Source organism: Cydia strobilella, chromosome 8, assembly GCF_947568885.1.
Source record: "Cydia strobilella chromosome 8, ilCydStro3.1, whole genome shotgun sequence".
Classification (NCBI taxonomy): Eukaryota; Metazoa; Arthropoda; class Insecta; order Lepidoptera; family Tortricidae; genus Cydia; species Cydia strobilella.
In genome coordinates this window covers 8,225,627-8,250,581 of record NC_086048.1, presented here as the reverse complement: position 1 = coordinate 8,250,581, position 24,955 = coordinate 8,225,627, and the positions used below count along the sequence as shown (strand labels likewise).

At 37.6% G+C, this 24,955-nt stretch overlaps 1 protein-coding gene and 1 non-coding gene across 3 annotated transcripts; one reads left to right on the top strand and one right to left on the bottom strand.

The window, feature by feature from the left end:
• The first annotated feature begins 8,420 nt into the window (after positions 1-8,420).
• On the top strand, positions 8,421-23,618 carry LOC134743576 (abl interactor 2). 2 transcript variants are annotated; one of them, XM_063677124.1, is made up of 9 exons: positions 8,421-8,570; positions 8,666-9,105; positions 10,863-11,033; positions 16,913-17,037; positions 17,450-17,525; positions 18,159-18,229; positions 19,050-19,181; positions 21,136-21,214; positions 21,858-23,618. In XM_063677124.1, exons 2-9 carry the CDS (start codon positions 8,673-8,675, stop codon positions 22,019-22,021), a joined length of 1,251 nt encoding a protein of 416 aa, XP_063533194.1. In that variant the 5' UTR covers positions 8,421-8,570; positions 8,666-8,672; the 3' UTR covers positions 22,022-23,618. The 2 variants fall into 2 exon arrangements, with proteins under 2 accessions (XP_063533194.1, XP_063533192.1); XM_063677122.1 differs by having other exon boundaries at positions 21,118-21,214.
• On the bottom strand, positions 16,101-16,173 carry Trnaa-agc (transfer RNA alanine (anticodon AGC)). Its single transcript has one exon. It is a non-coding gene; the product is annotated as a tRNA-Ala (tRNA).
• Positions 23,619-24,955: the final 1,337 nt, after the last annotated feature.

Below are 24,955 nucleotides of genomic sequence, written 5' to 3'. Positions count from 1 at the left end.
CTGACATCTCATACTAGCATTTCGGTGAGAGTAAGACGTTCAAGGAAAGAGTGAGACGACGCTCACAGCGAGCTTTAGCTCCATCCATCCATCGTAATTATATATCTATTGTCGTAAGTCGTCATGTCGTCAAGTTCAAGGAACGGAAAATTAAAATATAAGCAAGCTTCTTTATTAGTAAACGGATTTAATTAATTCTTAAGGAAAATTATGGTGGAAGGCAAGAGTATCCAGAAATAAGTGAATAGCGGTTCTGGTAAGAGATTGTGAAATATATTCAATTGTACATGTGAGTAAAATTCACAAAGATTATTGTTGGAATAATGGCGGATGTTTATTTACGCTTTATAAGAGTTTCCAAGTTACTAACCTAGTAAGTGGGTTGTATTATACCCATTTACACTCTTTATGTATACTTCTAACATTAAAACAAGGAATTTATTTATTCATAATCCTAAAAGGAACTTATACGACAAACTGGACTTGTAGTCGATGGTTTACATAAATATTATGCCGGTATGGGTTTAACATTGAAATCATTAACCAATATCATGCAATTATGAATGAAATTGTACATTAGGGAATTTCTTTGTTGTTTCTTAGGAATCAGCAAGATTGGTCGTTGTATTTCTTAGCAACAAGAAAGCTAACTTTAAAAACGAGGAATTTCATCTTTACATAATTCCAGGTATGTGACGACTAATGTAAATGACTTAATAGTGATGAGTATGCATTTATAAAAAAAAAGGAGAGAAGTAAATAATGCTTAAATAAGTACTTACAATACTTACATACATTTGATAGAAGAGTGATGTTGTAAAGTTCATTTTCTTTCTTTAACGTTTAAATACTGCTATACTTACATAGCACAGTTATGTTGCAGGTATGAGTATCATGAAATAACATTGAAAGGCTAGTTAAATTTTAAACTTTATGCTATTGATAACAAACGCTTACTAATTCCTATACCTAGAGTAAATTTTGTCATGACTTACTATGAACAATGAACTCATGATAATACCTCATCAAAATTACTTACAATTATGATCAAAATTAAAATATAATGGTTCATTTATGAATGTTGTTAACGTTAACCATGAAACTGTTTTATGAGTACCCTTATTTAAATACTCACAATTCTTGTTAAGTAATAACAACATGTATTGGTAAAATTTTCAGAATAGTCTCTAAAATGGAAGAGATTTTACTTATAAGATTAACCAAATTTGCCAACAATGTTGAAAGGTTGACAAAAAATGCCCAAGCTCTGTGTGAGCAACGTCCATGGACCAGTGTCGAATTAGAAGAAAGTAATGTTGTTGCTTCAAAGTTACAATCCATTATTAATAGATTTAGCTCTGACTTATATCAGTATTTTAACATATCACAAGATCCTAATGCCGATGAAATATCCAATTTGACCACGTCCCAGTTAGAGGGAGAGGAGATCTTAGCAGAAATCAATGCACGCATTGCACAATTTAATAAAGAGAATAAAGGCGGTGAAATAAATATTCCAGCAAAGCGAAGCAAATTGCCCGAACTCAATTTACAAATTTTCAAAGGAGACGTATTGAGCTGGTTCCCATTTTGGGACCAATTTCAATCGACCATAGGTCGTCGTGACTTATGTAATGTGGACAAATTATTATATTTGAAAGCTTCCTTGGAAGGGGAGCCCAAAGTTATGATTGACGGTTTGGAAACAACCAATAATAGTTATCAAATTGCTGTCGACATTCTTAAGGAAAGATATGGTAAACAGGAGCAAATAGTAGACGCTCACTATGCAACACTTAACAAAATTAAGCCAGCGCTTAAATTCGAAGACTGCCGTAAGACTCTAGATGAGATTGAAAGACATCTCAGAGTGCTGCAATCCTTCGGAGAAGATATCAACCATAATCATTTAAGATTTTCAATAATGGAGAAATTTCCAGAAGACATTGTGTATGAAGTTAAATTAAAAGGAGCTACAGAATCCATTCAAGACTTGAGAAGTCAGCTTAAGGTAGTCATATCAGCAAGGGAAGAAGCAAAGGGTTATAAAGAAAAGGATAAAACAGAAGAAAATAAATATACCACAGAAGTTTTACATGTCAGAGATATGAAAAAGAAAAGGTCTTTCAATAAACTCAAATTTCAACACAATAAGAACTTTAAGAAATTTAATAAGAACCAATCTAGTACGGTAGCATTTACTGGAAGTACAGGAACGTTTACCCCAAAGAAGAGACCCTATGAGACTAAAAAAGAAGACGATGAAACCCAATCAGATCTAAAGAAAAGAAAGTTACAATGTATCTTTTGTCAAAATAGTCATTATAATGACCAGTGTACTGAATATAAAACTGTTGAAGACAGAAAGAAACGATTAAAGGGTCACTGTTTCTGTTGTTTATGGAAAGGACATAAACAAGCTAATTGTCGAAAAGGAAATCTCATCTGTGTTCACTGTAAAACAAGAGGAAAACATAATAGAGCATTATGCCCCAAGATGTTCTCATCACATACTAACATTAAACCAGTTAACACATTACATGTACATGGAGAAGGTTCAACTGTTTTACAAACAGCAGTCATTGATGCTGTCGGAAGAAACAGAGTTATTAAAAAATGTCGTCTACTATTAGACTGTGGATCACAAAGAAGCTATGTAACAAAGAAAGTTGCCAAGGAATTAGAATTGGCTGTGGAAGAAGAGGATCATCTCTTCGTGTTTACCTTTGGATCAGACAAACCGAAAGAAATAAAAAGCGACCTAGTTAGGATATGTTTAAAAACAAAGGATGACAAATTAAAAATACTCTTTGCAAATGTTGTACCGGTGATTACACAAGGCGTTTCTTATCCAAGAAAAGAATTATTAAAACATGTTAACAGATATGATCAAAATATCGTCTTGGCCGATGACAATTCTTTGTCCGAACGGGTAGACATTTTAATTGGGAATGATTACTATTATTCACTTATGCGTACTGAGAAAATAGAACTCGAAGAAAACTTGTATCTTGTGGACTCTGTATTCGGATGGATCCTCTCTGGCAAACCGAATGAAGGAAAGAATGATGAGCTGACGGTTCTCACATATTTCCAAACTTCCTATGGAAATAAACTGAATAAGCCCGATCCACCTTTAGATATGGGTAGTGTTAAGAATTTATGGGAATTGGAATCTATTGGAATAACAGATTCGCCAAATTCTAATAGGGATGAAGAAGCTATAAAAACATTTAATGAAACGACAGTGGTCGAAGATAATAGGTATGTAGTAAGTTGGCCATGGAATGAATATCCTCCAGACTTACCTTCAAACTTCGGTTTAGCTTACGGTCGTTTGGTAAGTCTATTGAATAGAATGGATAAGGAAACATTAGTGGTTTACGAACAAACACTAAAGGATCAGGTAGATAAAGGTGTGATAGAAATTGTCCCTAACAATGTTGAAGTGGATCATCCAGTACATTTTCTGGCCCATCATGGAATTTCGGCACCCGGGAAAGCTCTTAGGATCGTATACGATGCTTCTGCAAAAGTAAAAGACAATAAAAGCTTAAATGAATGTCTATATAGAGGTCCAATAATGTTAGAAGATCTAACAGGACTTTTAATCAAATTTAGATGTCACAAGATTGGAATGACAGCAGATGTCGAAAAGGCATTTTTACAGGTGGGACTGCATGACAAAGATAGGGATGTTACTCGATTCCTGTGGATTAAGGACATATCTAAACCAGCCACAAAGGAAAATCTAATAATTTATAGGTTCACACGAGTACCTTTTGGCATAATTTCTTCACCGTACTTACTGAATGCGACGATACGACATCATTTAATGAATTCCGATTCAGAACACATGAGAAAATTAGCAAACGACATCTATGTTGACAATTTGCTTACCGGAGCAAATAACATTCAGGAAGCTACACAAATATACGAGGATTGTAAATCAACATTTAAGCAAATCTCAATGAACATTCGTGAATGGAATTCAAACTGCAAGGATCTGAAAAATATCATCACCGACTGTAATAAAGATGATACAGTAAAAACATTAGGATTAGACTGGAATCTGAATAAAGATACACTGCAGATGAAAGTAAAGCTCAAGAATAATGCATTTACCAAAAGAGGATTGTTGAAGACAATAGCGTCAATTTATGACCCATGCGGATTTGCAGCACCCATAGTCTTACCGGCAAAGATGCTTTTACAATCTTTGTGGAAAGAAAATAAGAAATGGGATTCACCTGTGTCAAATGAAGTAACGGAAAAATGGGAAATTATCTTGAAAGATCTTGACACAGTGAAAGATATATGTCTACCAAGACTTATGTCGAACAACAAAGATTGTGAACTTCATTGTTTCACAGACGCTTCAGTCGTGGCATATTCAGCAGTGGTTTATTTATTACAAGAAAACAATTTAAAGTTTGTAATTGGAAAATCCAGACTAACTCCTATAAAAGATCAAGAAAACTTGAAAATAGCACGATTGGAATTACTAGGAGTTGTCATTGGAAATAGATTACTACAATATGTGGCGAAATATCTCCCAATAAAGGTAACTAAGCAAGTGCTATGGTGTGACAGTCAAATCGTATTAAGCTGGTACAAATCGAATAAGCTGTTAGTACCGTTTGTAGCACGAAGGATAGAAGAAATCAAACGTAATAAAGATTTGGATATGAGGTACATTCCATCTACATTAAATCCAGCGGATGTGGCAACGAGGCCTCTCAAGTCAAAAGAAGAATTAACCAAATGGCTAAACGGTCCAGCATTTTTGTTACAAGATCCAACTACGTGGCCAAGTTCACCCGTAGTAGAGAATACTCTTTTGACGCGGGAGGGTCTCTCGAATCATAACACACAAGCATCTGAAGAGAAGATTACAGAATTAGCAAGTGAAAAGGAAATAGTTACATCAAATAAAGAAGACATAATGACAGAAATATCAGATAAAGATCATCTTGCACAAACGAATATAAATAATAAAATAAAGTCAGAAGTACAAGAGATAATAAAAGTCCAAAAACAATACTTCCCGGAGGAAAGTGGTGGCAAAAGAACACACCTCACTAGAAACTTAGGACTATTTACCGACATAGATGGAGTACTTAGATCTGAAGGACGTTTGACACATTCAGACTTGTCATATGAAACAAAACATCCAATCTTATTACCTAAAAATTGTGAATTTACCAATAAGGTCATAAAAAGAATACATGAAGAAAATTATCATGTAGGAGTACCACATACATTAAGTAAAGTGAGACAACGGTTTTGGATTCCACAAGGTAGAGCACAAGTTCAGAAAATCATAAATAAATGTCCACAATGTGTAAAACACGGAGGAGGAGCTTACACTTTACCCAACACACCTGCTTTACCTCCAGAGAGAGTAAAATATGAGACACCTTTTACTTATGTTGGAATGGATTACTTCGGACCTATGGTAGTCAAATCAGATAAAAGTCAAGAAAAACGTTGGGTCTGTTTATTCACTTGTTTAGTGGTACGTGCCATTCACCTTGAGATAGTAAAAGATATGTCTACGGATGAATGTTCTTTGGCGTTTCGAAGATTTGTTGCAGCTAGAGGAACTCCTTCAATAATAGTGTCGGATAATGCACTTCAATTTAAACTACTGTCGGAAGTAGTGACTGGAATTAATTCATCATCAAAAGGAGTACAATGGAAATTTATTCCTCAAATAGCACCCTGGCATGGGGGAGTGTATGAACGCTTAGTAGCGATAGTGAAACATTGTCTTAAGCGAACCCTTGAAAAACATTTACTAGGAGACAATCAGCTGTTAACAATCATCAAAGAAGTACAGGCCATAGTAAATACTAGACCTTTGACTTATGTAGGAAATGATCAAGGACATATTTTAAAACCGGCGGATTTTCTGACACCTGGAAGGTGTATTAATATTGACAATTTAGAAGAAAGGATCTCATCTTCAAGTACCTCTACTAAGCAACAACTGTTAGAAGGTTGGAAGAGAGGTGAAATGATTATGAATGAATATAAAGACATGTTTATAAATCAATACCTACTGAGTTTAAGAGAACGATATAATCATTCACCAAAACAAGCTAGAGTAAAAGCAAAAATTGCGCCATGCATTGGTGACATTGTACAGATCAAAGGAGAAAGTAAAAACAGGGGAAATTGGAAAGTGGGTCGTATAACAGAGCTACTTAAAGGAATAGACGGATTATGTAGAGTAGCAAAAGTAAAAGTGGGTGAGGCAATATTCACAAGGTCTATTGCACATTTGTATCCCCTAGAAGCAGAAGAGTCTCTGTTATCTGAAGACCTCATGAAAGATCAATCGTGTATCAAACAATCGTTAAACTCACCATATGGTAGCAATAACCTAGATCAAGAATTGTCATTAAAAATAAGAGAACCTATGATTTCATCAGAGAATGAAATAGATAGAGCTATAATTAACGAAATGGATGTAACGAAGCATAAAGAAGTAATGGACGATACAGAGAGGCATGAGGACATAGATATGTTAAATGATGATGAAATAATGGATGGTTCAGATGAGATAAGCCACATGGACATCTCAGATGAAATGATAGAAAGTTCAACAGAAGTAAACGAAGTGATGGAAGACCATGAGCAAAAGGAAATACAGGAAGAGTCGATGACTGGAAAGGGAAACCATAAGAGGGCAGCGGCGGTTCAAGCAATGAAAAGAATAAAAGATTGGACGCGCCACTTAATGCTCACCTTAACTCAACATTAATTTTCCTCGACGGGTGTGTCGCGACATATCGCGAATCACCTACTATAAAAAACCTTCCTTCCGTTTCACACTGTCTATGGTAAGACTTCCTTCTGTTATATTATCTATGATAAAGGACGCTTTTTCCTGTTGCGACTGGTGTACAACTACTTGCTGTTATGAAAAAGTATTTCTTTGAGTGTGTCAATAAATATATAGTAAAGTACAAGACGCTACACTGCAAATTGAGAGCTAAGTATAATTAGTAAAAAAGATAATAATATAAGTCACAAGGGAAATAAAACAAATATGATTCCCTATGAAAGATTTGACGTTGATATACAAGTACATTATAGTTTCAATAAAGTCGAATGATAAAGCCATGTACTAGCATAAGACGCCTTGTCTGCGGGAAGGCTGTCATGATAATCTTGCTTATATCAAATAAAGGAGTCTGGTTGTGGACAGACTCAAGTCAATATTTTACTGATTTCCTCTGGGTCGGGCGCTGTTGCGGTCGGAGGAAAAGCATGCCGGCCATAAGAACGCTCGACCAGAGATGCTGTTGCTAGCGCTGTCGGGGTCGAAGACATAAAGATTCGGTCGGTCTTGACAGCGTTAGATCAGAGATGCCTTGCGAGGTTTTGTCGGGTAAGGGGCATAGAAGTCCGCCGACTATAAGAAAGTTAATTCAATGGTGGTAACCTGCTCTGAGGAGAGGTTAATGATAATAGTTTCTGTTAGGAGCTAGCGCTACTCCTCATGGCTGACGAGCTATGAACAGACGATGTGTGGAGTCCAGCACAATAAATGGGACATTGTAACAAACAAGTTACTGTGTATATTACAATAATCAAATACATGAATGGGTCACGCACTACTAAGGTGCCTGATTGAGTCATGTACATACATAAACTGTTAATACATGTGCTTTGGTATAATAATAAATTCTGAGACATCTATAAATATAAAATCGTGATGTACTTAGTGACTATTGAGGAGTCAATGTGTACCTTTTACAATACAGGCCCAGCTGTTCTACTAATATGGTCATCACAAAGTACAAAGAGGAGCGCACATGGAGATTGCAGCCGTGGAAGTAAAATTATCAGGTATGAGTCATGTCCTTTTGCTACTGAACTGACACATATCGGCATAATAATAGAAGTAAATAGATTCCTTATTAGTGATGTTAAGATAGTTGAGTTACATCAGATGAATCTAGGCAAGATATACATTTTGTGGCTATCGTACTTTCCCCAGCGATGGGCACATTAACTACACGGCTGGCCGCCGAGCTTCCGACGGTCCAAGTTTACTGTTCTTGGTCGGGCCGCAATACAATTTGGTGGCCAACCACCTGCTACACGATAGTAAAAAGTAGCAATCGTTGGGTCGGAAGCTTCATTGCCGATGCCAATAGTGTAGTAGGATCTTTATATACTTTTATATCTAATGGCTCCTCTACACGATGGCCCAGCGTAGGCCAGTCTAAGGAACACAGCTATGCGGTGGAATGAGATAGCAATATCACTTGTTCCCTCTAATAAATGCGTACCTTGGACTGGACTGGCCTACGCTGGGCCATCGTGTAGAGGACCCATAACTTATCTTAAGCTATGGTATTTAAAAAAGTACAAACACTGTCTACTCTACTTCACTTGACACTTGTCTGACTTGTCAAGCAAGTGGAGTTGGAGTAGGCGAATAATATTAAAAATAACGAAAATAACAACAAATTTAATGTTCTGAACGTGTACAACATATGAGAAGATCCTAATTACCAACCATATCTAATTTTAGAACGCAAATACCATTAGCGGTAAGTCTGATAACAAACTTAGCCAACGCCTATTAGCAGGGAAGTAGGTTGTCAATGTTGTCATCGCATTTTATTAAGAAATCCTTCATTTCCAGCAGCACGATGGCTGAGTTAGCGGCTTTGCTGCAAACGGAGATTCCTGAGGGACGCAACCACTTGACGGACAGCCACACTAACCTGGAGCGTGTGGCGGAGTACTGTGAAGCAAACTATTTTCAATCCGAGAATAAGCGGCTGGCCTTGGAAAGCACGAAAAACTACACAACACAGTCGCTGGCTAGTGTAGCTTACCAGATAAACACATTAGCTTACAATTTCCTGCAGTTATTGGAGTTGCAAACCATGCAGCTGGCAGAAATGGAAGGACAGATGAATCATATTGCCCAAACAGTGGCTATTCATAAAGAGAAGGTGGCTAGGAGGGAGATTGGAGTGCTGACTGCTAATAAAGTTACTAACAGGCAGTATAAGATCATTGCCCCAGCTAATCCAGAGAAACCTATTAAGTATGTGAGGAAGAGCATTGATTACACAGGTTAGTTTTTAGTTTGTATAACTTATCTCATGGGAGTCTGGTCATTAGTCAAAGTCAGTTGACATGGCTAACTTTAGTTTTATTAGCATGAGAATTTAAGTTTCAGCACTAAAGCTGTAACACAATATGAATAATGTTGATATTTATGCATATTGGGTGCTAGTATTGAGGTATCCTGATTTTTGTGCTCACAATCATGAACATTTACGTAAAACTGAATTTCAAAATAAATGATACATATATGTGTTGTTTTCAAGCAAAATGTACCACATTGTCGCTTGCCATATAAAGATACTAGCAATTTTCGTCCTTATGGTAAGCGACAATGTGGTACCTTTTGATTGAAAACGTCACATATTATGACTAATACCATTTGTGGTTATAGAAATACTATCTGTTTGCCTGACCTTATTAGTTATGTGGCAAACCACTACCTCACTCAAGAAATTACTATCACATTACTTTGATTTAATTATAAATATTAGTAACCCTGCTTACAAGCTGGAGGTTTGAATCCCGGTAAGGGCATTTACTTCTGGGTTCATTAAAAATATTTGTCCCTGAGCCATGGATGGTTTCTCTGTATTTAAGTATAACTATTATATAAATTGTTGTCTAGTACCACAGAATAAATAATGGTACTATGTACAGATGGTTCACTGTATATCAAAACCCCTGTTTAGGTATACCGAACATGCCTAAACATTGCTGATTGGATCAGAGCATCCATATGGGCATGGCTACCGCTAGGGTTGGCAACTTGGCACCATCCGAAGCAAGTACCGTTACTTATTATTATGTTATGTTTAACATACTAGTTTAACAAATTTTGAAATTGCTAGCAGTAATAATGCGTTCGACTGCAGCAGTATTGTAGCATGACAATACTGCAGACTGCGTTACTGCCGCAAAATCAAAATCGATGTTGCTGCCCAGGTTATTGACATTTGCGGAAATAATGCAGTCGGCAGTAATATCGCAGTCAGCAGCAGTATTGCAGTGCGACGTTACTGCCTTACTATTGCAAATGTCAAAATCTATGTCGCTGCCAAGATTTTTGACATTGCAGCAGTAATGCAGTCGGCAGTATTGTTGGGCTGCAATATTACTGCTGCAATGGTCTGCATTACTGCAGCAAAAGTCACATACCACATACAAAATCTCTCAAATTTGGATATAATTTAAAACTCCAAATTTTATATTAAAGGAAAAAATGGAAAAAGTTACACTTCCGGCAGGATACTTTGTAACTTTTTCCATTTTTTCCTTTAATATAAAATTTGGAGTATCGTTCGCAGACGTATCTGCATGTTAAAAAATTGATTTTAATATAAAACTGTATCAAAAATTATCCGTTCCGTAGTGGTGCGCGGCACCCAGCAACCACTGCTAGACACCAACATTGGTGTGGGCCACATGTACCTACTTGTAGCAGCACGGCGAAATCGCGGAGTGAACCACGCCTGCTAGTACCCACAAAACAAGTCTTATTAAGCTTACAGTAGGAATAGGTTGATTTGTGTAAGATTGTCCCATAATATTTATTTATTATTTATTTAAATATGATGTTAGCATAAGACAATTATATCATATAATTGAATCACATTACAAATTGGAGACTAACCAAATTTCTTTTTATGCATCCACTTCAGATCTGATGCTTTTCTAGTACAATTTGAATGTAGCTTGCAGTGAACAAGTAATTTACGAATGGTGCGTGAATTTGCCGCTCTGATTAGTATCTTTTTTTTTGCCAGCTTTGGACGACATTGGACACGGCGCTCGCTGGAGCAGCGCAGGGACGCCGCGGGCGCGCCGCTCGGCCGCCCCGGTTCAGCCGCTGCCCGCGCCCACCACCAAGCCACCAACACCGCCCGCGGCACGTGCACAGCAGCCCAATACTGGCACGCTGGGCCGCGGCACGCTCGGTAACGTTACATGATTATACAAGTATTAAATCATCTCTAGACGACTAGTCACGCCGCGTGATAGAACAGCGCGGGCACGACACGCGGCACCGGGTTCAGTTAAGTTAAAAAAAAAAGGAACTGGCGACGCAGCAGCTGTGTATTACACGAACCATTTCGAGCTACTCTTGACCCCCTCATAACCTATTACACCTACATACATGAATTTTGAGCTTGTCTAGGATAAATGTAGCTCAATCAGTTATTAATATATCAACGTTTAAAAACCGGCATTTTTATGGCTTAATGATCGACTTAAAGATGACTTAAGGATTCTATCGTATACAACTTTACTTGGCCGTATTTTTTTTGGTATTACATTTTTATTTAGAAATTACACATGTGTTTAATTAGTGCTTTAATAAGGTAAAGTAGCTCGACGTAAAGCATATGGTTTAGACAACATTTATTAAATTTTCCCGAGTAACAATAACGATTTCGGACAAATACTACAAGAAAATTTACGTTGTGCGAACAAAACGATATTACACAAAAAAAATCGACTTAAGCGAACCGCAATTACAGATGATTCGTAAAGCGACTAAGACTAAGTCTAATCATTTATTTTAGTTAAAAAAAAGTTTTGGATGTGTGCATGGTGGCCTTTTGGAGAATACTCGCTGTGCCCGCGGCTTCGCCTGCGTGGAATTTGGTCTGTGTCAGTAAGCGGCTAATTCACCGCTAATTTATCTCCCTGTCCGCTGGAGACAGAACTTAAAGTAAAGTTGACAGATGGATACGCTAGAGGACTGTAGTCCAGATAAAATATTTTACAATTAGGTACCTACCACCAAAGATAGATATAACTCCGTAATAGATGGATACAGTCTAAGAAAAAAACGTGCCTCGAAAATCACGAAAATTTCACGAAGATTCTCGATCAGATGTCGCTACTACCTTTTGCCTACTCTCGTATAGAGGGCGTTGACGGTTTCGTTTGTTACTATTTAACAATTTTAACGCATATCAGTGAAAGAACATGGGTCAAAATAATAAAAATTATTAATGCAAATAAAAAAGATCATTTATCCATATTTAAATACATTTTATCGTATTTTAATAAATCTTAATTTTTAGTTTTAAAGTGTGTCGATAGATGGCAGTGAATTTACTGTGGTTACAAAATTTACTATGACAGTACCGCTCTATAATATTATATCCTCTTTGCTACCACTAAATAAAATTACACTCCAAAATGAATATTTTTTTGCCCTTATTAAAATTTTTGACGTGATTTAAACGGCATAGAGTAGTAGGTGTATATCGAACGATACAGTACCATTTTAGTATTTTTACGTCCTTGACTGTACCTATGCAAATCGGGTACACTACATAATTCCGAAATTTTTTATTCCGAATTTTAGAATGTCGAATTTTATCATTCCGATTTTTAAATGCTCGACCCATCAAAATTCCGACTGTCATAATTACGAATGATGAAAATCACGAAGATTTATATTTCCGAAAACCCAAAAAGCCGAATATTGTAAATTCCGAACTACATAATTCCGACTATATTCATTTGAAATTTGAATATCACGGATTTCATTTTTCCGATCTTGTAAAAAACCGAATTTCTGAATACCGAATTATTTTATTTCCGATCGGACAATGATTTTTCGGAATTTAGGAATTCGGAAAAAAAGTATTTTCAGAAAAGTGTAAAATCGGTACTTTAAGCTTTCTGTCAAGTGACAATCGGATTTTAAGTTTTCGGAAATAGCACATTCTTGATTTTATTCCATCGTGTTTTTAAAAATCGTAATTTTGATATTTCGGACTTGTAAATAATCGGGATTATGAAAGTCGTGGTTATAAAAATCGGATAAACGTATTTCGGAATATTTGGGTGTTCCCATCAAAATCATGTCATCCAAATCGGTCCTCCAGTCAAATCAGTCTAAGCATGACGCCGGCGGTGGCGTCTGCCCCTTTTTTTTGTTTTCGGAGTGGGAAATGCATCTGCCCCTACGACTTGTTGATGGTCATAGCGAAGCAGACGCTCACGGGGACCTGTAGGCGCTTGAAGCGGAACGGGAAGTTGCTCGGAATGAGGGGGATACGCGGGATGAACACGGCTTCTCCGGCGCCACACTCCGTCAGGATCTGCGCCTACATATGTATTACGTACGATGTATTTGGGATCACAATCGAACTCGCGCTGGCTTGCCGTTTCAGCCGAAAGCGAAGCGACCTGCCTGGCTAGAGCGCCAATGAGTCTCTCACCGTGGTTTTTCTCAGACTCCTGAGACCGTGCCCCTTGTGGCCGCAATGCATTGCGCGACTTTCGCGAAAGATTCGATTTTTTTCGGGAAGGCATGGTAACGCGTTCAAGTCCCAAATCGTTTGACATTTACTGAAAAATGTTTTTTTTAAAGTACCCACCTTCGTGACCATTATTAAGAGGAAAGGGCACGGCCGCTTCTCCAAGCAAACGCAGTCTCCATTTTTTTTGGTTAAAAACTACCCTGTGTTCTTCCACGGGACTCAAACTATCTCTATACCAAATTTTATCTAAATCGGTTTAGCGGTTTAAGCGTAAAAAGAAATTAAAAAAAGTTTTTTCATATTTTTTGTGTTTTCACTCGGGAATGGTGTCATTTTGATATCATAAATGAATTCGGCATACCCGATTTCTACAAAAACGATACCTAACTTGGCCTAGTAGCTAAAATGATATAGTTATCAAGATAAAGTTTTTAACCCCTTTTTCACCACCATGGGGGATGAATTTTTACAAAACGCTGAAAGTAATTTTCCTGCTTTTTAATATAATAACGTTTTGCAGTTTTAATTTCCTAGCTTAAAATAAAATTTGCACCCCAAGACAAACTTTCATCCCCTTTTCAACCCCCTGAGGGGTTAAATTTCCAAAAACGTCAAAATTAGTTTTTTGTAATCGTCTATCATACTTTTCTAAGAAGTTTCAAAGCATTTGTAATGGATTCAAACTTTCAACCCCCTTTTAACCCTGTTAGGGGACGAATTCTTGAAAACGTTAAAATCACTTTTCCTGTATTATAATAATATGCCCATTATACAAAGTTTCAAGTAACGCACTCAAAAAAATTGATCTCCATACAAACTTTCAACCTCTATTTCACCTCCTTAGGGGATGAATTTTCCAAAACGCTGAAATTAGTTTTCTTGTATTTCAATAATATATCTTCTTACGAAGTTTCAAATTGCTAGCTTAAAATAAATCTTGAACCCCATACAAACTTTCATCCCCTTTTTAATCCCCTTAGGGGTAAAATTTCTCAAATTTTAATAGCCTATAACCTGGCCGTGGATTTTTTCGACAGATTAGTAAAGTTTGCATCAAAATCCGTTCAGCCGTTTTCATTAGTTGCGCGGTCAAATAAACAAACAAACAGATAAACAGACAAAAATTCTAAAAACTGTTGGAATGTGTTCTGTTATCGATTCTAAGTATCCCCAGCCAATTTTTTTTCGAATATCTTCCATGTACAGACTTTCGACCCTCTTCCGCTTTATTATATGTATAGATAGATGGCATTATGTTACTTACGACAACTCAGACTTTGACATCCAATATAACTATCATGGAGCGTTTCTATCGACCCGCCCGCTCTAGTGATGGTTCAACGCCATGAATGTCCTAACGGCTTTGGTTTTTGGCTGTTTCTTTTAGCTGTCTTCCACATTTTGCTTGCATCAGAAATTGAAGGGAATCCAAAACGTGGGATGAAAAATCGTTTTTATGTAAAAATAAAAATTTACCCCATTTATTACGCAGCTGCTCAATTAAACAATCACGAAGAGGACTTAGATAACATGTTTTGGCAGCATATTAACCTTTTGTTTCTTTAAATCGTACCAATGAGTCAGTGAAATAGTCTCAAATTAAGCTCGAGAGGCTCGTCCGAAATGTATTTGCTAGACGATATTGAAAGCATCATAAAGTCCCTAAAATAAAGTAAAAAAATATAAGAACCCTCTTATATGAGATATGGCTTAAAAATACCCTCAGATCGAACCCTTAGAACATAGTAATACAAAATAATACACATATCAACAGTTAGACCAGGTTTCATCTGTATTTATAATAAACGATACAGTCCTTTGGAACTTGATATTTGGCATCATATGTACATACATATAAATATAAAATAGGCAAATTTTACAAATAACAATGTATTCATGATAAATACTAATCATTTCTGTACAAGATGTAATGATATTCCATCCAAAACACCATATTCCATTCATGTTCTAAATGGGATATATACATGTTACTGTCATAGTAAATTTTGTGGCCACAGTAAATTTACTGCCATCTATCGACACACGATTAAAACTAAAAATGAAGATGTGTAAAAATATCCAAAATGGTTTATATATGTGTCGTTTTCAAGTAAAAGGAACCACATTGACGCTTGCCATAAGGACGCTCTGACAGGTTTTTCGTATAAAGATACTAGCAATTTTCGTCCTTATGGTAAGCGACAAGGACTTTTGGTTGCAAACGTCACATATAAGGCGAAATGTTTTTTTTAATTTGTATTTTCAATTCAATTCAATTATATATTCATAAAATTTTACATTTTATACGTCCGTCGGTTTACAATTACACATTACATTAGATATTAAATATACATTAAACAACAATTACTATTACAATCTAAATACTTATTTACAAAAAGAATTCGTCAATGGTGTACAATGCAGTTTGACTAATTTATTATTTTATATGATTTTGACCCATGATCTTTCACTGATATGCATGTGTTAAAATTGTTAAATAACAAACGAAACCGTCAACGCCATCTAGTCGAGAAAGTTGAAATTTTCACAGATGTATTTCTGTTGCCGCCAAACAACTAATACCAAAAACAGAATAAAATAAATATTTAAGCGGGGCTCCCATACAACAAACGTGATTTTTTTGCCGATTTTTGCTTCGTGCGCGAGTCCGACTTGCACTTGGCCGGTTTTTAAGGATACAAATGAGCCTCAAGGCCAGCCTAATAATTATATAAACTAAAAAAAAATACAAAAAGTTATTGGAGGTGCGGGGTATCGATCCCCGTACCTCTCGCATGCTAAGCGAGCGCTCTACCATCTGAGCTACACCCCCGATTGACTAGGCGGCCGAAATTTGTATCTCCTATGGACTGTGAATAATCTATAGTACTTTATAACAGGGAACGAATACCGGTATATTTTTCATACAAATTACCCGGTATTCAATTTCGGTATCTCGGTTGTTTACCTATGTATATTTTTCCATTTCATTTAGGTGATCTGATAACTCATTGTCCTTACCTAAATACCATTCTACAATATCAAAGAAATATTTCAAATGCTGCGTGATATTTTGATTTTAATTTATACCGGTAACGATCCCTGCTTTATCCAAAGGTCTACTATACGCCAAAGGTCTTAAATCCCATTCGTGTAACGCCGCCGCCGTTGAGTTATTGTTTTGTTTTTAGTTTTTTTATCGTTGAAGAAAAAGGGGAGGAATATTTTTACCACGAAATACAATAATATGATACCTTATTGATGTGTTTATGGTTTTTGCTCCGCACTAGTGTCAAGTATGTTGTGGGTAAAGAGTATTAATCTTGCATTAATAATAATAATAATAAATATTAGGGGACATCTTACACAGATCAATCTAGCTTCAAACTAAGCAAAGCTTGTACTATGGGTTGCTAGGCGACGATATACATACTTATATACATAGAAAACACCCATGACACAGGAACAAATATTTGTGTTCACCACACAAATAAATGCCCTTACCGGGATTCGAACCCAGGACCATCGGCTTCACAGGTATTGTCTTTGACCAATGCTTTTATTTTTGGCAGGCAAGTCGTCGCGCGAGTACCGCACGCCGCCCGCGGTGGCGCCGCCGCAGGTGCCGTCGCACTACGCGCCCAACTACCCGCGCCGCCCGCCCGGATACTCAACATTGCCTGTCGCTCAGCCACAGGTAATCTTTTTAGTAACATTTACACAGCTAAATACTCAAAATAAGTTGCCGTGGCAAATAGCTCGGAAAAACAGCTAATTGGCAAGGTGTAGATCTAGTCCTGTCACACCATCCGATGGTATCTTCGATCGATCATATCATCACTTATAGCAGCAACAACATATTTTAGTATTGGGACTAAAAATTTATCTTCGCTCATCTCAAATTTGGCAATTGACATTTTAATACTATCTGGACACTGGAAAATATAAATATCTAAACAAAAATGATTACCACACCCAGATTGGAGTGGTTTAACATTTCTAAAGCCGTTTAAATATAAATACTTTTAATAATAACAAAAATAATATGGTTCTCATTTATTGTTTGTAAATGACTTAGGTAGTAGATTATATATTAGGTATGTTTATAGGTTGGTATGGTTCACCCGAATCAGCACCAGTCGCCTTCAAACTATTCTCAGCAGGACATGCATTCCAGTATGCCACGTAAGTATTTCACTATTAAACGAGAATGCATAATTACACTGATTTAAACTTTCACGATTTTTACTCATTATTATTCGCAACGACGGGACTTGATCGCGTAAAATAAGTTTCAAATTTACCTCCTACGTTTCGAGGACGGCGTTGTCCCCGTGGTCTCGGAGAAGACTGGCATCATAAAGTTGACATCAACATCTTCTAGGCGCGCGAGATTTTCGAACTACCCTCACTTGGTCTTGAACGTTTTGCGCAATAGAGTTGTCACCGGATCGACAGACAACACTCACGATATTCGATTTTTCAACTTGAGATATTTATTTTCGCTTACATTTACTAATGACTGGGTCCCATGTCGATTGAAATTTCTATGTTTTTTTTTATGGCTTAACGGATTTTTCTATTATAAAACCCACGATCTGTAGAAATTATTCTAGGGTTGTGAAGCTCAATCCAGTCCGATCCGAGACCACGAGGACAACGCCGACCTCGAAACGTCGGAAGTAAATTTTAAACTTATTTTACGCGATTAAGTCCCGTCGTTGTGAATAATATGCATAATTATTTAAATGTTAAATTTGCAAATATTACTAATGTTGATTTCGAATTACGTGAATTGTAATGTGGTGGTGTTTACAGCACCGCCATCTCCGCTGATCGGGTCCGACGGAGAGCATAGCCAGCATTCCATGAGTCTTCCTGGACATCAGGTACGTAAGCTAGGATTAGGAATATTTTGAAACTGATTTAAACTCACAATTTTTTCTCATTATTATTAATTTGAACATAATCAAGTACCTATAATTTTGTCGTTTCCAAGCAAGAAGTCCCACTTTGTCGCTTGCCATAAAGACGCCTTGACAGGTTATTCGTATACAGATACAAACTAATCTCGTCCCTATGGTAAGCGACAAAGTCCGACTTTTGACTAGACTTCGACACAATTAAGCTTTAAATTTACCTCCTGAAGTTTCGAGGTCGGTATCTTCTCCGTGGTCTCGGACAATGCAGTCTTCGAACTACGGAGGTAATTTTAATGGGGTTGGCAACTGCCAAAGGTTTGCAGAGATGGCGCCATCATAGCTTGCCCCTTTTTCTATGAGATTTGGCTTAAAGGGCTGGCATCCGATGCATTAAAAAAACAAAAATTTGACACAATTCTAGGGATTGACAGGGCAAGCTATGCTGGCGCCATCTGCTAAATATTTCGACCGGCCAACCCCATTCTAACCCCAGAGTACATCTTAGCTGTGGCCACAATCTTGTTGGGTTTTTATACGATTACATTAGAAAATTGGTAAACAAATTTACTAACTTCTTTAATGGACATAAATAATGCTCTCCCGGTCTTCAAATATATGTAGATTATTAATTTGGCTACTACACTATACACTAATCTGTTTGACAGAGAGTTAACGTCTTATCTGTACAGTGGGCGCCATCTATCTATCTTACGCTTGCTTACGACTTGAATATTCGTGTCCAATGTGGTACCGGCGTAATGTGTATTGTGTAACGTTTTTGTGATAGCGCGGGTCGGGGTCGGGGTCGGGGTCGGGGTCGCTGGGGACGCGCGGGGGCTCGGTGTCGCCGCCGCTGCCGCCGCCGCCGCTCGACGACGAGCTCGCGCACGACGCCTTCGGCCGCCAGCACCACCTCAACGTGCGTACACACACACACACACACACACACACACACACACACACACACATGACACACATAACTCACACATACACGGGACTTTTTAGGGTTCCGTACCCAAAGGGTAAAAACGGAACCCTATTACTAAGACTCCGCTGTCCGTCTGTCTGTCACCAGGCTGTATCTCATGAACCGTGATAGCTAGGTAGTTGAAATTTTCACAGATGATGTATTTCTGTTGCCGCTATAACAACAAATACTAAAAAGTACGGAACCCTCGGTGCGCGAGTCCGATTCGCACTTGGCCGGTTTTTTTTTTCGTTTCTAATGCCTCCTCTACACTATCCGCGATGATCGTTGAAAGTATCATCGGCAAAATCACATCGCATTTAAAAATAAGCTCAAGAAATGGCTAGTAATAAAAAGTTTCTACAATCTAAATGAATATTTTTATGTGTATGAAATTATTTTAAAGTACTATTGTTGTTATTGTTTTAAGTACTTTGACTAGTTTTAAGTTTATTATTGTACGTCCGAAATGGGCAAGCTGTTGGACCCTATTTTACCCACAACATCTAAATGTACACAGTTCTGACAATAAAGGAATCTTATCTTATCTTATCATCGTGCAAGCATCCACATGATCGCCTGTACAACACCACCGCCAAACGATTCCCTTTGATGCGTGCTCAAAAACTCACGGGTCGCAGGCGATCATCGGCGATGACTGGCGGGGACTGCCGTGTATGCCCTCTACACTGTCGTGCCCGCCAGTCATCGTCTATCATCGCCGATAATGTAGAGGAGCCATTAGGTTGGTAATTCCACCTGACCAATATCTTGGTCAAATGTGCATTGCGTCTCACTCTCGCACTAAGCAAAATGTGAGACGCAAATACATTGGACAAATAAATTTGACAGGTGGACATCACCCTTAACCATACTAAACTGTGTTTTTATATCCCAGATACAAAACTACAGTTCCATATTAGCCAATCTATCTGTTTTTACCCGACTGCCAAAGGAGGAGGGTAATGTTTTGTATTAAAGTGATAGCCGGAAGCATGATTCGGCAGATTGTGTATAGATTTTCGCTAATGTTGTTATTGTGTTTCAGTAAAAAATGTGTATTCCCTTGTTCTAATAAGAAATATTACGCAAAACTCTGCGTAGAGGGCGTCACTAGCACCCATCATAGAGCCTGCCGCGAAACACGAAAATCGAAAGTTCGGTTTCTGCCTCTCTATCACTCTTGCATATTCGATCGATAGAGAGACAGATAACGAATTTTCGCGTTTCGCGGTAGGCCACCTGTAAACAAACAGCCTTGATGCATCAAGTCATAGTGAAAACTTGTCAAAAAACTGTTTAAGGCATAGTATGTATAAGTTACGCTAAACGCTTAACATATTGCTTGTTTTAAGAGACCCGCGACACGAGTGCACCAGCGCCTGCACCAATAATGTACTAACGTAAGTAACACTATTTTTCACCCGTATACCTATAACTTCTATGATTATTACTCAGTGGCAAGGAAGGCGTTCACATTTTATTTGAGAATTTGTCAAGGATACAAGGTTCCACACGTAACGAACTTTCTCGGGAGGAAATTGCCGAGCAAAACGGCTCGATCAGTGGAGATGTGCCTCGCTCGAAGCCAATGCACGGCGACCAATTTCTTTCCGTGTGGACCCGACTGTTGATTAAAGAGTCGAGTTGATACATTCAAGGTCAAAAATATCGATACTGATAAAAGGCCTATTACCTAACCCCAAAGCCCTATAATAAGGCATATTAGGCATAATACCTTAATGTCATGGACACATATTTTGACACTTTCTCAGCTTTCTCTATGTCGATATTTTAGACCTGGACTGTACCCGACACAAATAATTTACTTTGACGCCATGCCGCTGAAATAAGAACAGTTTAACTAATCATTATTTCTCTATTCCAGAATGAGATTGGCCCACAGTACACAAACGCCGTGCCCGCTATCGTGCCGGACGAGGAAGACTTGCCGGGGTGGGTGCCCAAGAACTACATCGAAAAAGGTAAGTTTAGAGCAGCTAATGTTTATCATCGTTGCGTCTGCAAATAGTACTACGGGCGTAACATAATAAAAAAAAAAACCTTAGTACCTACACTACATATTTAGGTATACTACCTAGGTTAAACTGACTAGAAATTGCATCTAACTTCAAATAAAGTCCTCTTAAGCATAATGATATTTATTCCGTTTTGTCATAAATCAAATAATGTTACAATTTTGCGTGCACTTGAGCAATTTTTATATGCGGGTCAAAATTCTTTTTGTTGTCTTGTTTTTTGTCCCCAAAAAATGTGACGGAGTTTAGCTTTTTCTAAAGAGAATTATAATCTACAGCTAGAAAGATGCAATATCATTCAACTTTTTTAATTATTTGATAAAAAAGACAAAAATAGAAGCGTGACGGAGTGTTCAGAAACAAGACAAAGAAAAGAATTTTGACCCATGCATCGAATCAATGTCGCTTGTCGAAGTATGCACACCTTTTTTAGTATAGTACTTAGTTCAAAAGCTAAGTTTGCCAATATGCTTCTTATGGGAAGTTTGAAGTCACTGCCGATGCCGAGTGAGGTTGATCGGTCCGCCAAGTGTGGTTGGTGCAACTAGTGAAAAATTTACCATTAACAATTTGTTTGTGTATATTCCAGTGGTGGCGATATATGATTATTACGCGGACAAGGAGGACGAGCTCTCCTTCCAAGAGAGCGCCGTCATCTACGTGCTGAAGAAAAACGACGACGGCTGGTGGGAGGGCGTCATGGACGGCGTCACCGGCCTGTTCCCTGGGAACTACGTCGAGCCCTGCGTCTAACGAGTTCATATTGTACTGTCTAGCTCTGGCATATAGTTGCCTCCTGCTCTTGCAGCGTTCGTCTAACTTTCCCTGCTTATGACCGCGGTTCTGTAGTGACTATATTAAGAACGTGACATTAAGAGTATCTAACCCTGCATCTAAAAAGTGTAAGTACCTTATATACATTACTGTCTAGCTCTGGCAGATAACTGCCTCCTGCTCTTGCAGGACAACGAGACCGGGTTGACCATCCTCGATACAGTATTCGTCAGTCTTATTGTAACGGGATAAGGTCCATTGTTGGGAAGTTAAGTATCTTGCTTTAGTACATAACTAAATGGAAATATCTTAAACTACAAATTGTAGTCTAAAAACTAAAACCGTTCCTTCCCCGGCTATTATATTATAACCATGTTTTATGTATGCGTAGAAAATCTACCATTTAAATATTGCTGTTAAAAAAAGGGATTACAATAAATGCAGTAACGCTAAATTGATACCTATCCCCCCCCATATAGTATCAAGTTCCCGGAGTCCCGGAGTTATTGGTGATTGCTACTGTCATTTTCAATTGAATCAATAATTTTGTACAAACATTTGTTGACAATACCTCCCTCTAGTGATCAAAAATACCTTTGGTTTAAATTATTTTATTTAGTCAATGAGCAAATATTTAGTATTTTTTACTTCTATTTACAGATGTTAATTTTATAATAATTAATAATTATGAATTAGAATAAATTACCTAATTTATGTAGATTGGCTATAACCGTTTAATTGCCATATAATTTACGAAATTGGCTTAATTCTTCACTGAAATACTGGAATTAATTGTAAGACTAAGTCGTTGTATATACCCACAAAAAAATGCATTTAGAGTATTTAGACCGTTATTGGTATTAAGATTAGACAGTTAGTTTTGTATTTAATTAAGTGTATATTATACGTTTAGGCTAACGTAGATTTAAGTAGTTATTGGCCAGACAGATTTCAATGTCATCAATTTAGCGAAGAAGAATTATCTGCTTAGTGCAGTAACACTCGCCAAAGGGTTATGTGAGCGTAGATACGCCTTTTTCACTGACGGTTGCGTTCAAATATTACGTAATGCAATTTTCGAAGATTTTTGACCTCCCCTCCCCCTACCTAAAAGTTACGTAACACCCAAGTATAATCATAAAATTGAAGAAATGAGCGAGCGTGTATGAGGAATGTTATGCGAAAGAGGTATGTCAGGATCGTAGCAAGTGGAAATCCGTGGTCTCTACCTTCCCCTCCGGGAAATAGGCGTGATTATGTATGTATGTATGTATGTATTTTATTTCATTAACGTAACGCCTTGTTCCAACACCCCCTCCCGCCCTTATAACGTTTTATTAGACCCCCCCCCCCCCCAAAATTGCGTTACGTACCTAATATTTGAACGCCCCCTACAGCACGAGTTAAGTATTTTATTTTAAATAATAAATACCATGCTACACTTAGGTACATCGATCTTTCTACTGTATTCGATTCAGGTGCAATAGACTGGCCCATGAATTTTAGTTTTGAAATTGTGTTCGAATTTGATTAATATGAATTTAGCGAGCTCCTTTATTATAACTTGACTTTTGAATAAAATTATTATTACGACGGTGACTTTTTTTATTAATTATTATAGTTAACAATCTATTGCCCTCAGTACGATAAGTGTTGTGTTCTAACGCGTAACACGATGTCAAAGTAGGCGCAGACTACAATAACTTGTCAAAAAGACAAGTGTTACTTTAATAGTCGATGTACATTCGCGGCTCGCCTCGAGGTCGTCGAGCTAACGGCCCGGCCACGACATCGCGCGGCGGCGGCAGCGGCGAGCGGCGGCCATAGGTTGGAGCGAGACACAGCGATCGGACCTTTCGTACCCACCTATATGGGACCGTGCACGACGACAGCGCCACACAGCGGTTGCAACTATAGGCTTGTATTTTGTCAAACTATTAAGCAAGAAGTAAGTAAATCGTAATAATTTCAGTGAAAACTACTAAACGGATTTTTATGCGGTTTCCACCTATGAATAGAGTGATTCTTGAGGAAGGTTTAGGCGTATAATTTGTTAAGGTTTTGTGTAAATTGGTTGAAATATGACGATATTTGGTAATGAATCACGCTGGCTAAGAGCTTTAATCGAAAACGCTGCCCAACCCGTTTGAGATATAACAAAACAATGTATGGTGAAAAGATTTCTCTTTCATTGCTCTACAAAAAAGTCCGTGATGGTTCATGTCTATCTTTTAAGGATAACTTACTATACCCATTCTTATCTTCTACAAAAAGATTTCATAGTATGTGGTATTTGGAAAGCTATTTACACTGATACAGTGCTAATAATTATCAAATTAAATACATTAGTTATATTAAGCATTTCATACAGATTACAATGGTCCCTTACACCATACAATTTAAATGAATATCTCAGGAGTAATCGTAAATTAAAGTTCCATTTCAACCCATATAACTAGTATGAAAATGTTGAAGACACTAATCCGTCAGTTGTCCATTTTTACCACCTTATGCGTTGCGATCGTTTTACTTACCCCCACTATGTACTTCGCACGGTGCCAATATAATCTGTGACACGAGTGTAATCGGTCGGTTCGGCTCGCGCTCGCGTGGAGCGGCTTTTTGGGCACGAGTCAAAAAGTACATATCGAAAAGGTTAACGAAAATCGCATGCAGGTTCTTGAACCGTCTAAATGAGGCTTTAAACTTGTATTTTTCAAGTAGGCTTCACTCTGACCTCCACCAATGAAAGAAAATGCAGCAAACCGTCTCTTGAAATCGTTGACCATTTTTCGGTAATAGCATTCTGCCTGCATATAAGAAACTTATACAGATTGAAGTGAGAACCAAGAAATAAAACATCATTTTGCCGCTTGGAATTAATTTTATTGCTATTATGATATACATAAATTA

Excerpts from the sequence above, each read along its gene's own strand:
- LOC134743576 (XM_063677122.1), top strand. The coding sequence starts at position 8,673 with ATGGCTGAGTTAGCGGCTTTGCTGCAAACGGAGATTCCTGAGGGACGC. Across the intron at positions 11,034-16,912 it reads GCTGGGCCGCGGCACGCTCG|GCAAGTCGTCGCGCGAGTAC; the intron begins GTAACGTTACAT and ends TATTTTTGGCAG. Across the intron at positions 19,182-21,117 it reads GCCGCCAGCACCACCTCAAC|AATGAGATTGGCCCACAGTA; the intron begins GTGCGTACACAC and ends TCTCTATTCCAG.